The sequence below is a fragment of the Chaetodon auriga genome, chromosome 9 (genome assembly GCF_051107435.1).
Source record: "Chaetodon auriga isolate fChaAug3 chromosome 9, fChaAug3.hap1, whole genome shotgun sequence".
NCBI classification, from domain to species: Eukaryota; Metazoa; Chordata; class Actinopteri; order Chaetodontiformes; family Chaetodontidae; genus Chaetodon; species Chaetodon auriga.
In genome coordinates, this window is record NC_135082.1 from 15117755 (window position 1) to 15133758 (window position 16004).

Genomic DNA, 16004 nt, shown 5'->3' on the forward strand with positions numbered 1-16004 from the left:
TCCTGAAGAAGACATTCTTGAGTTTTGCTTTTACTCATTTCCGTTGTACCGTTTTCTGTGTTGTGATTAAGGTTGTTAAGTACAGTTTTGATAGGTCTAAGGGTTGTTAAGACGTCATGATCTCGGATCAAGGGTTTAAACGTCAGCTGTCCGTGATACAGTCGTTTATGATCTATTTTCTCCTCATAAGTTACAGTGCTGGTATCACTAAATTCATATTTGGATTACTATTTTTTTTTTTTTTTCAAACCATGATGTGCGTATTGATCCTGAACTGCTCTCAACGCAAATTCCATCGACTAATTTGACGTCCATCCCCCCGCCACGCAGTCAGGCATCCACACACTTATAAAGCGCTTGCGCACCCGTGTCCAGTGTGTTTATACTGTCAATACTTTGGATTTTATTTTAGTTGTTGTTGTTGTTGTTGTTGTTGTTGTTGTTGTTGTTGTTGTTGTTGTTATACCCTCTTAGACTCAACGGGATTACTCTTTTTGTGTTCCAGTGAGGGAAAGCTTGTCTTTTCCGTTCCTTGTCTCTCTGTCCTTGGTGCTGAACTCCGTTTGATTTGCTGATGCATTTTCAGAGAGAGTTTACCTCTGTGGTTTATGCTGTTGTCATTTTACCCCTTTGGTGAATTTTGTGTCTGTAAATTTGACTTAGTACAGATTTGTCTAGAATATTTGTTTTACTTCAGTATTTGCATATGACTATACAGTCGCTGTAGTCTGATGTCATTGTGGGTGTGTCTTCCTAATCGGCACTCGTTAGAAGTTTGTCAGTTTTAACGGAAAAGAAGCCGCGGTGTAAAAGCAGTATGGATAAATGAAGAACCGAATCTCTGTGATAATTCTGTTTTCCTAGTGGTGTCTGGCTTTCTTAAGATTGCCCTGTATATGTAAATAATTAATATGTGTATCAGTGAAAAATGCCTACTCGTTTATACTACTACTATGACATGCAGTCTTTCACAGACCGTTTGACAAGCACATGCTAGTGAATTTGTGTTTGCATATTCATTTATTTGTTTTCTTTGATAGATACCATATATTATTGTCCAGGAGGAAATGATGCAACAACCAACACAGTACCAAACAAAATTAATACATATCAAAGGCATGTTGCAGCTAACTTTTTCCAGAGCTGGTTGAGAAGGAAAAAAAAGAAAAACTTTTTTCTGTTGGGTTTGATGCTTTTCAATTGCCTTCACTTCGTCATTGACTTTGGCAACAACTTCAGGACCCTTTATACCTGCTTTAAAGTTTGGCTTTTTTGGGGTTCAGTTTTTTTTTTTTGTCATTCAGGTTTCTGATAGACTCTATCTTTTATTTTGTCTAAAAGCCTACATCGCCTTGTTATACCTACACAAATACTCGTGGTGTCAGTGTGTACCAGTAAACGAGAAGGCAAGTCATTCTCCACCCTTCAGCCTCGACGAATTAAAAGCCTGACTGCTGTTGTAGCCACGAATACGCATCGTGTAGGACGACAATGTGACTTTTTTTGTTGTTGTTGTTTGTTTTTTGGAAGAAATCACGACGTTTTGGAAGGAATCATAATTTCTGAATAGTATTATTTAGTAGATCTGTGTTGTTTCTCTGAGTAACAATGGGATACAGCAGATTTGCACGCCTCTGTGGCCTTGCTTTTATGTTTCTTGTCCTCCACCTCGTCAATGGAGACGTGAGCTACTCTATCCCGGAGGAAATGAAACGTGGATCTGTAATTGGAAATATCGCAAAGGATCTGGGACTTGATGTGGGCAGACTGTCAGCTCGCAAGGCTCGTATCGATGGTGAAGACAACAACGTGCAGTACTGCGGCATTAACCTCAGCACCGGAGACTTGATTGTGCAAGAGAGGATTGACAGAGAAGGGCTTTGTGCGAAGAAGGCATCGTGTGTTGTCAAACAGGAACTCGTACTGGAGAATCCACTAGAACTGCACCGTATAAGTATCCGTGTTCAAGATATTAATGATAACTCACCGCAGTTCAAAGAGGAGTCACTAAAATTTGAAATTCAAGAATTAGCGGTTAAGGGTGCGCGTTTTCTCTTGGATGAGGCACACGATGGAGACATCGGAGAAAATGCTGTTCAAGGCTACTCGCTTCAGCAGAATGATCATTTCAAGTTAAACGTAAACACAAAAGCAGGGGGACGAAAATATGGTGAACTAGTCTTAGACAAAGAATTAGACAGAGAGGACAAAAAGGAGATGATGTTATTGCTTACCGCATTCGATGGTGGCTCACCTCGGCGGTCAGGGACTGTAGTCATACACGTTACTGTCCTGGATGCTAATGATAATGTACCAGTGTTTAGCCAGACCGTGTATAAAGCCAGTCTGCCTGAAAACTCTCCTCTGGATACACTGGTGATCACAGTGAGTGCTACTGATGCAGACGAGGGAGTGAATGGTGAAATTAGCTACGGATTTGACCATGTTTCAGATGAAAACCAAATTTTTTCTCTCAACCCCAAAACAGGAGAAGTTAAAGTTTCTGGATCTATTGATTATGAGAAAGAATCTTCATATGAAATGCAGATCAGCGCTAAAGATGGTCTGGGTTTGGCCTCATATGCAACGTTAATAATTGAAATTACAGACACAAATGACAACGCCCCAGTTATAAACCTCAAATCTCTGTCTAATCCCATACCCGAGAACGTGTCACCTGGTACAGAGGTGGGCATCATTAACGTCCAGGATAGAGACTCCGAGAATAACCGACAGGTGCGCTGCTCCATTCAGCAAAATGTTCCTTTTAAGTTGGTTCCGTCTATTAAAAACTATTATTCTCTGGTGAGCACAGGACAGCTGGACCGCGAACTCGTGTCTGATTACAACATTACAATCACTGCCACTGACGAGGGCTCTCCACCTCTGTCCTCCTGTAAAAGTGTTCAGTTATCTGTAGCAGACATCAACGACAACCCACCTGTGTTTGAGGAGCAGTCGTACAGCGCATATGTGAGTGAAAATAACAAACCTGGCTCCACTTTATGTTCCGTTACTGCTCGAGACCCCGACTGGAGACAGAACGGCACAGTGATTTATTCTCTGTCAGCTGGTGAGGTGAACGGTGCCCCGGTGTCCTCCTATGTGTCTGTGAACGGAGACACGGGGGTGATCCACGCTGTGAGGTCGTTTGATTATGAACAGTTGAGGAGTTTTAAAGTGCACGTGATGGCCAGAGACAACGGTTCTCCTCCTCTGAGCAGCAACGTGACCGTCAGTGTGTTCATATCGGATGTGAATGACAACTGTCCTCAGATCCTGTACCCCGCCCCGGAGGGCAACTCGTTCATGACCGAGCTGGTCCCCAAAGCTGCACACGGAGGCTCTCTGGTGTCCAAAGTGATCGCGGTGGACGCGGACTCCGGCCAGAACGCCTGGCTGTCCTATCATATAGTGAAATCCACTGATCCTGGACTTTTCACCATCGGTGTCCACAGCGGAGAGATCCGGACACAGCGGGACATTTCTGAATCTGACAGCATGAAACAGAACCTGATTGTGTCAGTGAAAGATAACGGACAGCCCTCTCTGTCTGCCACGTGCTCCATGTATTTACTTATTTCTGATAACTTGGCTGAGGTGCCAGAACTGAAGGACATTTCTTATGATGAGAAGAATTCCAAACTGACCTCTTATCTGATCATCGCTCTGGTGTCAGTGTCCACCTTTTTTCTGACCTTCATCATCATCATCCTGGGTGTGAGGTTTTGTCGCAGGAGAAAGCCCAGACTGTTGTTTGATGGAGCAGTCGCCATCCCGAGCGCGTATCTCCCTCCTAATTACGCAGATGTTGACGGCACAGGAACTTTACGCAGCACTTACAATTATGACGCCTACCTGACAACAGGATCTCGAACCAGTGACTTTAAGTTTGTTTCATCTTACAATGACAACACACTGCCTGCTGACCAGACTCTGAGGAAAGATCCGACTCACTTTGCTGATGTATTTGGAGATTGTGATGGTTCTCCTGAGGTAGGAATACATTTCATTTCACTGAACTCATGTTTAACATCCCGAGGAAGCCATTTTTGAGTTTGCTTTAATTCGCTTCAGTTGTATCGTTTTCCGTGTTGTGATTAAGGTGGTTAAATACAATTTTAGTATGTCTAAGGGTTGTTAAGACGTCGTGATCTCGATCAAGAATTTCGAATTCAGCTGTCGGTGATACAGTCGTTAGTGATCCATTTTCTCCTAAACAGTTACAGTGCTGGTATCACTGCATTCATATTTGTATTGTTTTTTTCAAACCATGATGTGCGTTTTTAATCCAAACTGCTCTCAAATTCCCAAATTCCGTAGGCCAACTTAACATTCATCCATCCGCCACACCGGCACACATCCACACACCGATGAAGCATGCGCACTCATGTCCAATGTGTTTATTTTGTCCATACTTGGGACTTTCTTATCTTGTTGTTGTTGTTGTTGTTGTTGTTGTTGTTGTTGTTGTTATACCCTATTCAACTCCACAGGATTGCTCTTTTTATGTTCCAGTGAGGGAACTTGTCCTTTCCGTCCCTTATTTCTCTGTCCTTGGTCCTGAACTTCATTTGATTCGGTGTTGCATTTTCAGAGATTGTTTACTTCTGTGGTTTATGCTGTTGTCACTTTCCCCCGTTGGTGAATTTTGTCTCAGTAAATTTGATTCTGAAGAGATTTTCCAATTTTTTTTTTTCTTCAAATTGTGCTTGCTTTAGTGTTTGCATGCGAATATGTTGTTGCTCTAATCTGATATCATCGTGGGAGTCTCTTCCTGATCGATACTTGTTAGAAGTTTGTCAGTGTTCACGGAAAATAAGCTGCTGTGTTAAAGTTATGTGGATAAATGAGAAAAAAAAAAGGAACGAGCCTTTTTGATCATTGTCTTTCCCTTGCAGAATCTCGCCTTCTTAAGATGGCTCTGTAAAAATGCGTACTCGTTCACACTACCATGACATGCAGTCTTTAAAATAGCGCATGCTAATGAATTGCTATTTTCATATTCATATATTTGTTTTCTTTGATAGATACCATAGATTTGTGTCCAGGACGACATAATACAACTACCAACACAGTACAAAACAAAATTAATGTATCTCAAATGCATGTAATTGCACTTAAAATTGTCCAGAGCTGGTTGCAGAAAGGGGTGGGGTGGGGGTGTGGGGGGGGGAAGCGACTTTATCCTGAAAGTTTCTTCGTGTTGGATTTTATGCTTTTCAACTGCTGTCAGTTTAAAATTTGATATATTTTAGAACTTTTTCCTTTGACTGTGGCAACAACTGTTTGGACCTTTCAATCTGTTTTAAACTTTGCCTTTTTTGGTGTTCTCTTTTATCATTCAAGTATGTGAAAGACTCTATCTTTTAACTTGTCTAAAATCCTACATCGCCTTGCTATACCTACACAAATACTCGTGGTGTCAGTGTGTACCAGTAAACGAGAAGGCAGGTCATTCTCCACCCTTCAGCCTCGACGAATTAAAAGCCTGACTCTGCTGTTGTGGCGACAAAAAACGTATCGTGTAGGACTGCAATGTGACATTTTTGCTGTTTATTGGAAGGAATCACGACGTATTGGGAGGATTCCCAACTTCTGAAAAGTATTTTAACTGAGTCTGTGGTGTTTCTCTGAGTAACAATGGAATACAGCAGATTTGCACGCCTCTGTGGCCTTGCTTTTATGTTTCTTGTCCTCCACCTCGTTTATGGAGACGTGAGCTACTCTATTCCGGAGGAAATGAAACGTGGATCTGTAATTGGAAATATCGCAAAGGATCTAGGACTTGATGTGGGCAGACTGTCAGCTCGCAAGGCTCGTATCGATAGTGAAGACAACAACGTGCAGTACTGCGGCATTAACCTCAGCACCGGAGACTTGATTGTGCAAGAGAGGATTGACAGAGAAGGGCTTTGTGCGAAGAAGGCATCGTGTGTTGTTAAACAGGAACTCGTACTGGAAAATCCACTAGAACTGCACCGTATAAGTATCCGTGTTCAAGATATTAATGATAATTCACCGCAGTTCAAAGAGGAGTCACTTAAATTTGAAATTCGCGAATCAGCAGACAAGGGTGAGCGTTTTCTCATTGGAGAGGCACACGATGGAGACATCGGAGAAAATGCTGTTCAGAGCTACTCGCTTCAGGAGAATGAACATTTCAAATTAAATGTCAACACAAAAGCAGGGGGACGAAAATACTGCGAACTAGTCTTAGACAAAGAATTAGACAGAGAGGACAAAAAGGAGATGATGTTATTGCTTACCGCATTCGATGGTGGCTCACCTCGGCGGTCAGGGACTGTAGTCATACATGTTACTGTCCTGGATGCTAATGATAATGTACCAGTGTTTAGCCAGACCGTGTATAAAGCCAGTCTGCCTGAAAATTCTCCTCTGGATACACTGGTGATCACAGTGAGTGCTACTGATGCGGACGAAGGTTTAAATAGCGAAATTATCTATGGATTTGACCATGTTTCAGATGAAAATAACAACGCGTTTTCCTTACACTCCGAAACGGGGGAGGTGAGAGTAGCTGGATCTATTGATTATGAGAAAGAGTCATCCTATGAAATGCAGATAAGCGCAAGAGATGGTCTGGGATTAGTTTCATATACAACTTTAATGATAGAGATTACAGACATAAATGACAACGCCCCAGTTATAAACCTGAAATCTCTGGCTAACACAATACCTGAGAACGTGTCACCTGGTACAGAGGTGGGCATCATTAACGTGCAGGACAGAGATTCAGAGAACAACAGACAGGTGCGCTGCTCCATTCAGGAAAACGTTCCCTTTAAGTTGGTTCCGTCTATCAAAAACTATTATTCTCTGGTGAGCACAGGACAACTAGACCGCGAACTCGTGTCTGATTACAACATTACAATCACTGCCACTGACGAGGGCTCTCCACCTCTGTCCTCCTCTAAAAGTGTTCAGTTATCTGTAGCAGACATCAACGACAACCCACCTGTGTTTGAGGAGCAGTCGTACAGCGCATATGTGAGTGAAAATAACAAACCTGGCTCCACTTTATGTTCCGTTACTGCTCGAGACCCCGACTGGAGACAGAACGGCACAGTGATTTATTCTCTGTTAACTGGTGAGGTGAACGGTGCCCCGGTGTCCTCCTATGTGTCTGTTAACGGAGACACGGGGGTGATCCACGCTGTGAGGTCTTTTGATTATGAACAGTTGAAGAGTTTTAAAGTGCACGTGATGGCCAGAGACAACGGTTCTCCTCCTCTGAGCAGCAACGTGACCGTCAGTGTGTTCATATCGGATGTGAATGACAACTGTCCTCAGATCCTGTACCCCGCCCCGGAGGGCAACTCGTTCATGACCGAGCTGGTCCCCAAAGCTGCACACGGAGGCTCTCTGGTGTCCAAAGTGATCGCGGTGGACGCGGACTCCGGCCAGAACGCCTGGCTGTCCTATCATATAGTGAAATCCACTGATCCTGGACTTTTCACTATCGGTGTCCACAGCGGAGAGATCCGGACACAGCGGGACATTTCAGAATCTGACAGCATGAAACAGAACCTGATTGTGTCAGTGAAAGATAACGGACAGCCCTCTCTGTCTGCCACGTGCTCCATGTATTTACTTATTTCTGATAACTTGGCTGAGGTGCCAGAACTGAAGGACATTTCTTATGATGAGAAGAATTCCAAACTGACCTCTTATCTGATCATCGCTCTGGTGTCAGTGTCCACCTTTTTTCTGACCTTCATCATCATCATCCTGGGTGTGAGGTTTTGTCGCAGGAGAAAGCCCAGACTGTTGTTTGATGGAGCAGTCGCCATCCCGAGCGCTTATCTCCCTCCAAATTACGCAGATGTTGACGGCACAGGAACTTTACGCAGCACTTACAATTATGACGCCTACCTGACAACAGGATCTCGAACCAGTGACTTTAAGTTTGTGTCATCTTACAATGACAACACACTGCCTGCTGACCAGACTCTGAGGAAAGATCCCACAGACTTTTCTGATGTATTTGGAGATTGTGATGGTTCTCCTGAGGTAGGAATACATTTCATTTCGTTGAATTGCTGTTCGGCACCCCTTAGAAGCCATTCTTGATTTTTGGTTCAGAGTTTTTTCTTTTGTTCTTGGTTTGGTTCTTGTTGTTGGTCGTGCTGATTCAACCTTTTCTGCTGTCTATGGTTTGTAACGAAGTCCTGATGGCTGCTAAATATTTTCGACGTTAGCTATTCATGATACATTATGTCTTGATATAACTTAACCTAAATAGTTACCGTATTCGCATCACAACCTTTATGTTTATGTTGTCTTTTCTAACCACAATGTGCGTAAAGAAGCTGACATATCAAGTTTTACAAAGCGTCTGAAATTGCACCCCACTCGACCTATGTAGACACACACGCCCCGATTAAGTATGCAGACTCTCTCGTGTTCAATGTGCGGCTTGTCAATTGTTTCTGGAGTTTTTAAGTGTTTTTAAAAATCTTTTTTTTTTCCCCAAGTCCCTCTGACTAAGTCTGGCCATGCGCTTTTATGCTTTCTCTGTATCATGCTGCGATGAGGGACAACTTTTCCATTCCTTTCCTTGTCTCTCTGTCCTTGGTGCTGAATTGCGCCTGATTCATTGATGTATATTTGGAGTTCGTTTGCAACTGTGTTTTGTACTGTTGTCATTCCCCCCGTTGCTGAAGTTTATTTCAGTAAATTTGATCTTTTAAAGGCTTAGCTAAAATCTTTTTTTTTTTCTACTTTAATGCCTGTCCGTTAAAATGTGGTTGTTCTAATCTGATGTCATTTTGAATGCATCTTATCAATCCATACTGCATAGAAGTTCCTCTCTGTCAACACTGTTTCGCTTGTGGAGGCTCTTTTTTAAGTTGGCCCCTTGTTAAGAATCATAATTGATATGTGCACCCGTGAACAACGTTTCTTTGCTTAAATTGGCATGGCATGCAGTCTTTCACAGAACGTGTGATGAAATGGCACATCTGACTCAATTGATTTTTTTCATATGAATCTATTGTTTGTCAAACAGATACCACATGCTGTTGCCCAGTAGCGAGAAATACACTTATCAATGGTATAAAATAACATGAATGTAATTATAACGATATCAAATATATGTAAATACAGTTGGATTTTGACAGAGCAGCTCGCAGAAGTTGCAGTTTTATCCTAAAATTTTCAGATTTCGTTTTTAATGTTTTTCTACTGATAAAGAAATCATCTCTTCTTCCTCAACCTTTGAAACATATTTTTGTGCTTTTCAGCATGTTTAAAGTTTCCCTTTCTGTTGTTGTTTTTCTAATTAAGAGTTATGAAAGAGTCTGTCATTTTAATTTGTCTAAAATCCTACATCGTCTTGTTATACCTGCACAAATACTCATGGTGTCAGTGTGTACCAGTGCACGAGAAGGCACGGTCACTCTCCACCCTTCTGACTCGACGAATTAAAGCCTGACTGCTGTTGTAGCGACAAAAACGCTTCGTGCGGGACTTCTATGTGACATTTTGCTTTTCTTGGAAGGAATCACCACTCCCGATTCGTATTTCTTTACTGCGTCTGTGGTGTTTCTCTGAGTAACAATGGGATACAGCAGATTTGCGCTGCTATGCGGCCTTGCTTTTGTTTTCCTTGTCCTTCATCCCATCAGTGGAGACGTGAGCTACTCTATTCCCGAGGAGATGAAACGTGGATCTGTAATTGGAAATATCGCTAAGGATTTGGGACTTGATCTGGACAGACTGTCAGCTCGCAAGGCTCGTATCCATAGTGAAGTCAACAACGTGCAGTACTGCGGCATTAACCTCAGCACCGGAGAGTTGGTCGTACAAGAGAGGATTGACAGAGAAGGGCTTTGTGCGAAGAAGGCATCGTGTGTTGTGAAACAGGAACTCGTACTGGAAAATCCTCTAGAGCTGCACCGTATAAGTATCCGTGTTCAAGATATTAATGATAATTCACCGCAGTTCAAAGAGGAATCACTAAAATTTGAAATTCGCGAATCAGCGGTAAAGGGTGCGCGTTTTCTCTTGGATGAGGCACACGATGGAGACATCGGAGAAAATGCTGTTCAGAGCTACTCGCTACAGGAAAATGATCATTTCAAACTAAACATAAACACAAAAGCAGGGGGGCGAAAGTATGGTGAACTAGTCTTAGACAAAGAATTAGACAGAGAGGACAAAAAGGAGATGATGTTATTACTTACCGCATTCGATGGTGGCTCACCTCGGCGGTCAGGGACTGTAGTCATACACGTCAATGTCCTGGATGCTAATGATAATGTACCAGTGTTTAGCCAGACCGTGTATAAAACCAGTCTGCCTGAAAACTCTCCTCTGGATACACTGGTGATCACAGTGAGTGCGACTGATGCGGACGAGGGAGTGAATGGTGAAATTAGCTACGGATTTGACCATGTTTCAGATGAAAACCATTTTTTTTCTCTCAACCCCAAAACGGGAGAAGTTAAAGTTTCTGGATCTATTGATTATGAGAAAGAATCTTCATATGAAATGCAGATCAGCGCTAAAGATGGTCTGGGTTTGGCCTCATATGCAACCTTAATAATTGAAATTACTGACATAAATGACAACGCCCCAGTCATTTACCTGCAATCTCTGTCTAACCCAATACCTGAGAACGTGTCACCTGGTACAGAGGTGGGCATCATTAACGTACAGGATGCAGATTCTGAGAACAACCAACAGGTGCGCTGCTCCATTTGGCAAAATTTTCCCTTTAAGTTGGTTCCGTCTATTAAAAACTATTATTCTCTGGTGAGCACAGGACAACTGGACCGCGAACTTGTGTCTGATTACAACATTACAATCACTGCCACTGACGAGGGCTCTCCACCTCTGTCCTCCTCTAAAAGTGTTCAGTTGTCTGTAGCAGACATCAACGACAACCCACCTGTGTTTGAGGAGCAGTCGTACAGCGCATATGTGAGTGAAAATAACAAACCTGGCTCCACTTTATGTTCCGTTACTGCTCGAGACCCCGACTGGAGACAGAACGGCACAGTGATTTATTCTCTGTTAGCTGGTGAGGTGAACGGTGCCCCGGTGTCCTCCTATGTGTCTGTGAACGGAGACACGGGGGTGATCCACGCTGTGAGGTCGTTTGATTATGAACAGCTGAGGAGTTTTAAAGTGCACGTGATGGCCAGAGACAACGGTTCTCCTCCTCTGAGCAGCAACGTGACCGTCAGTGTGTTCATATCGGATGTGAATGACAACTGTCCTCAGATCCTGTACCCCGCCCCGGAGGGCAACTCGTTCATGACCGAGCTGGTCCCCAAAGCTGCACACGGAGGCTCTCTGGTGTCCAAAGTGATCGCGGTGGACGCGGACTCCGGCCAGAACGCCTGGCTGTCCTATCATATAGTGAAATCCACTGATCCTGGACTTTTCACTATCGGTGTCCACAGCGGAGAGATCAGGACACAGCGGGACATTTCAGAATCTGACAGCATGAAACAGAACCTGATTGTGTCAGTGAAAGATAACGGACAGCCCTCTCTGTCTGCCACGTGCTCCATGTATTTACTTATTTCTGATAACTTGGCTGAGGTGCCAGAACTGAAGGACATTTCTTACGATGAGAAGAATTCCAAACTGACCTCTTATCTGATCATCGCTCTGGTGTCAGTGTCCACCTTTTTTCTGACCTTCATCATCATCATCCTGGGTGTGAGGTTTTGTCGCAGGAGAAAGCCCAGACTGTTGTTTGATGGCGCAGTCGCCATCCCGAGCGCTTATCTACCTCCAAATTACGCAGATGTTGACGGCACAGGAACTTTACGCAGCACTTACAATTATGACGCCTACCTGACAACAGGATCTCGAACCAGTGACTTTAAGTTTGTTTCATCTTACAATGACAACACGCTGCCTGCTGACCAGACTTTGAGGAAGGATCCCACAGACTTTGCTGATGTATTTGGAGATCCTGAAGTTTCCCCAGAGGTATGGAACACGTGAAAAACAAACTTAGTGGCAGTATAAGATAAGAAGTCCTCCTTTAATTTTCTTAATATTTTCACTGTCAGGACAAGTCACTCATCTTATTTCCTTTCTTTTGCTGATAAGATCTAATTGCAATCACCTCTATCAAATAATTTTTCTCCTTTCGTTTTCCCCTGCTCTTGTGTGGACCTGGCCTTCCTAGTAGACATTTATTGAACAAACCTCTCAGTAAGGTTTCATTTGGATCTGATAGTTTTCTTATTAATATATTGGACGAAAAGAGCCAATCTTAGGAATTAAATTATAATTGTCAGTAGATACCTGCTGGTATATTGTGGAGAGACAGTTTTTCAACAATATTGGCAATAACCTTCAGGGGTCAAAAGCTTGTACTCTCACAAAGTATTTGTATGCATATCTGATACATAATAATCAAGATGCATTTTGACGTTTATGCCCAAGACCTTGTGAGATCCACTTTCAATGTTGTTATTCTTGTCTGCTTCACCCGCCTTCTTGGACAGATAATGGATATGTCTGTGATTCCAGTCAGACAGGTTCGATTATATGGGCTATTTTGTCATCAACTTGTAGTTGAGTTTCCAAATTTATTCTCATCATATATTTTGTGTTCTGAATGATGCATTTGTCTATGTTCAACCAAAACCTCAAATTTGCCTGGTTAAAAACTTTTGATTGGTGGTAGCATTTGTAAACTGTCCCAGCTGGCTGTTAAGAAGTACTGACAGTTTTGACTTGGTGCTGTTGTGATTTATGTTACTTTTAATAAGACTCTTCCTCTGTATCATTTAGGATGTCTCTTGGTCTCTCTCTCTCTCTCTTTTGCTCAGCAGAGTAATATTTCAGTGAGGTCTGATTTTCTGTTGTGGTTCTTGTCAGGACATTCACTTTGTTTGGGTTTGACAGTGTCTCTACACTTTTCAACAGATATGTTTTGTTGGGATTTACCAGTCTGTCTCTGCATCTTGATAAACTGTAAGAAGGTATTTTATTCACAAGGTTACCCTGAGCGTAATTATATCTGCTGTGAAGCACTGGCTTTATGATGGCCATTTGATAACATTTCATGAGGGGACTTGTCTTTTAATTTCAGTCAAAAAAAAAAAAAAAGTTTGCATACTACATTATGTTGATTATTTTAAATATACATATATATTCAAAATTAATCACTGCAACTCATCCATAACTGTAATGTGACTAACTTTTCTTACACAAGAAGCCTTTTTGTGTTATGACGCTGCATAAAATCTTAAACCAATTGTCATTCCTCCATAGTGTAATTTTAAAATATCTTTCAAAGTAGTAGTTTAATTGTTATAAGGCCTATGGTGCTGCAGCTACAACGACTACTACCACCACTACTGCTACTACTACTATTAATAATAATAATTTTCATAAGTACACTCTGTCATTTCTTTATTTCACTCATGGTGTCGCTATTTACCAGTCTACCCGAAACATTTCCACTCCACCCTCTGTTGTTGCCTGTAGACCAATAAAAGGGTAATTTTTCAGTTGCTGTGGGACCGAGGATGAAGCCAGAGTAACTGTGCGGTGCTGTCGATTTGCTTGTGTCTGAACCGTATAATCCTTGAATCAGAAATCTAAAAGCGGACCGTTTTTCTGGAGCAAACGTTGTGCCATGACGGGGCTCAAAGTGAGCTGCATCGTTTTCTTTCTCGTGTGGCAAGCCGTGAATGGCGACGTGAGCTATTCCTTCCAAGAGGAAATGAAGCGTGGATCTGTTATTGGGAATATAGCGAAGGATCTTAACCTGGACATGAGTAAACTGTCTGCTCGAAATGCCCGTGTTGATGCCGCGGGGAATCGCAAACGTTATTGTGACATCAGTCTCAGTACCGGAGAGTTAGTTGTTGCCGACAGGATTGACCGAGAGGGGCTTTGTGGGGAAAAGCTGTCGTGTGTAATAAAGCGCGATCTTGTACTCGAGAATCCCCTGGAACTGCATCCTTTCACTCTACACATTCAAGATATTAACGATAACTCACCACAATTTAACGAAGAATCGATTAATCTAGAAATTCGAGAGTCTGCGGTCAGGGGAGCTCGTTTTGTGATCGAGGAGGCGCACGATGCGGATGTAGGACAGAATTCAGTTCAGCAGTACAGCCTTGAAAAGAATGAAAATTTCATTTTGGCTGCTAATGGAAACACAATAGAGCTTGTTCTTGATAAAGAGCTTGATCGTGAAAAACAGCAGGAGATCAATTTGCTGCTTACAGCTTTAGATGGTGGCTCTCCTCAGAGATCAGGTACAGTCGTCGTACACGTCACTGTGCTGGATGCTAATGATAACGCCCCAGTGTTCAGCCAGGCCATTTATAAAGCCAGTCTGCCTGAAAACGCTCCTGTGGACACTGTGGTGGTCACAGTGAGCGCTACTGATGCAGACGAGGGAGTGAATGGAGATGTGACTTATGACTTCGGGCATGTTTCAGAGGATGTAAAGAAAGTTTTTAGTATTGACCGGAAGAACGGAAAAATAAAAGTCAGTGCTGCGATTGACTTTGAGACTGTTGCAACCTATGATTTGCGCGTTAAAGCAAAAGATGGTTTAGGTTTATCATCATATGCAAAGGTCACCGTTGATGTCACCGACGTGAATGACAACGCCCCTGTAATCTATGTGAAATCTCTGGCAAATCCAATACCGGAGAACGTGTCACCTGGCACAGAGGTGGGCATCATTAACGTGCAGGATGCAGATTCTGAGAACAACCAACAGGTCCGCTGCTCCATTCAGCAAAATGTTCCTTTTAAGTTGGTTCCCTCTATTAAAAACTATTATTCTCTGGTGAGCACAGGACAACTGGACCGTGAACTCGTGTCTGATTACAACATTACAATCACTGCCACTGACGAGGGCTCTCCACCTCTGTCCTCCTCTAAAAGTGTTCAGTTATCTGTAGCAGACATCAACGACAACCCACCTGTGTTTGAGGAGCAGTCGTACAGCGCATATGTGAGTGAAAATAACAAACCTGGTTCCACTTTATGTTCCGTTACTGCTCGAGACCCCGACTGGAGACAGAACGGGACAGTGATTTATTCTCTGTTAGCTGGTGAGGTGAACGGTGCCCCGGTGTCCTCCTATGTGTCTGTGAACGGAGACACGGGGGTGATCCACGCTGTGAGGTCGTTCGATTATGAACAGTTGAGGAGTTTTAAAGTGCACGTGATGGCCAGAGACAACGGTTCTCCTCCTCTGAGCAGCAACGTGACCGTCAGTGTGTTCATATCGGATGTGAATGACAACTGTCCTCAGATCCTGTACCCCGCCCCGGAGGGCAACTCGTTCATGACCGAGCTGGTCCCCAAAGCTGCACACGGAGGCTCTCTGGTGTCCAAAGTGATCGCGGTGGACGCGGACTCCGGCCAGAACGCCTGGCTGTCCTATCATATAGTGAAATCCACTGATCCTGGACTTTTCACTATCGGTGTCCACAGCGGAGAGATCCGGACACAGCGGGACATTTCAGAATCTGACAGCATGAAACAGAACCTGATTGTGTCAGTGAAAGATAACGGACAGCCCTCTCTGTCTGCCACGTGCTCCATGTATTTACTTATTTCTGATAACTTGGCTGAGGTGCCAGAACTGAAGGACATTTCTTATGATGAGAAGAATTCCAAACTGACCTCTTATCTAATCATCGCTCTGGTGTCAGTGTCCACCTTTTTTCTGACCTTCATCATCATCATCCTGGGTGTGAGGTTTTGTCGCAGGAGAAAGCCCAGACTGTTGTTTGATGGAGCAGTCGCCATCCCGAGCGCGTATCTCCCTCCAAATTACGCAGATGTTGACGGCACAGGAACTTTACGCAGCACTTACAATTATGACGCCTACCTGACAACAGGATCTCGAACCAGTGACTTTAAGTTTGTTTCATCTTACAATGACAACACACTGCCTGCTGACCAGACTCTGAGGAAAGATCCGACTGACTTTGCTGATGTGTTTGGAGATCCTGAAGTTTCCCCCGAGGTATGAA

The 16004-nt window shown here is 43.2% G+C and overlaps 3 protein-coding genes across 19 annotated transcripts in view; all 3 read left to right on the plus strand.

Annotated features, from left to right (window-relative positions):
- LOC143325917 (protocadherin gamma-C5-like) overlaps positions 1-16004 on the plus strand; it is a 280430-nt gene that overhangs the window by 61581 nt on the left and 202845 nt on the right. Inside the window, exon 1 of one of the 17 annotated variants that reach the window (XM_076739324.1) lies at positions 5377-8034. The exons of 13 other annotated variants lie outside the window; for them this stretch is intronic. In XM_076739324.1, the coding sequence (XP_076595439.1) occupies positions 5644-8034 (2391 nt within the window). In that variant the 5' untranslated portion in view covers positions 5377-5643. Of the gene's footprint in view, positions 1-5376; positions 8035-8581; positions 11971-13369; positions 15998-16004 lie in introns of those variants that run through there. 3 more of the 17 variants (XM_076739339.1, XM_076739326.1, XM_076739337.1) reach the window with 3 other exon arrangements.
- The window catches only part of LOC143325941 (protocadherin gamma-A4-like), a 75434-nt gene that overhangs the window by 31384 nt on the left and 28046 nt on the right, over positions 1-16004 (plus strand). The window lies entirely within an intron of this gene.
- Positions 1458-4857, plus strand: LOC143325933 (protocadherin beta-15-like). The gene has a single exon (XM_076739354.1). It carries the CDS (start codon positions 1609-1611, stop codon positions 4054-4056), a length of 2448 nt encoding a protein of 815 aa, XP_076595469.1. The 5' UTR covers positions 1458-1608; the 3' UTR covers positions 4057-4857.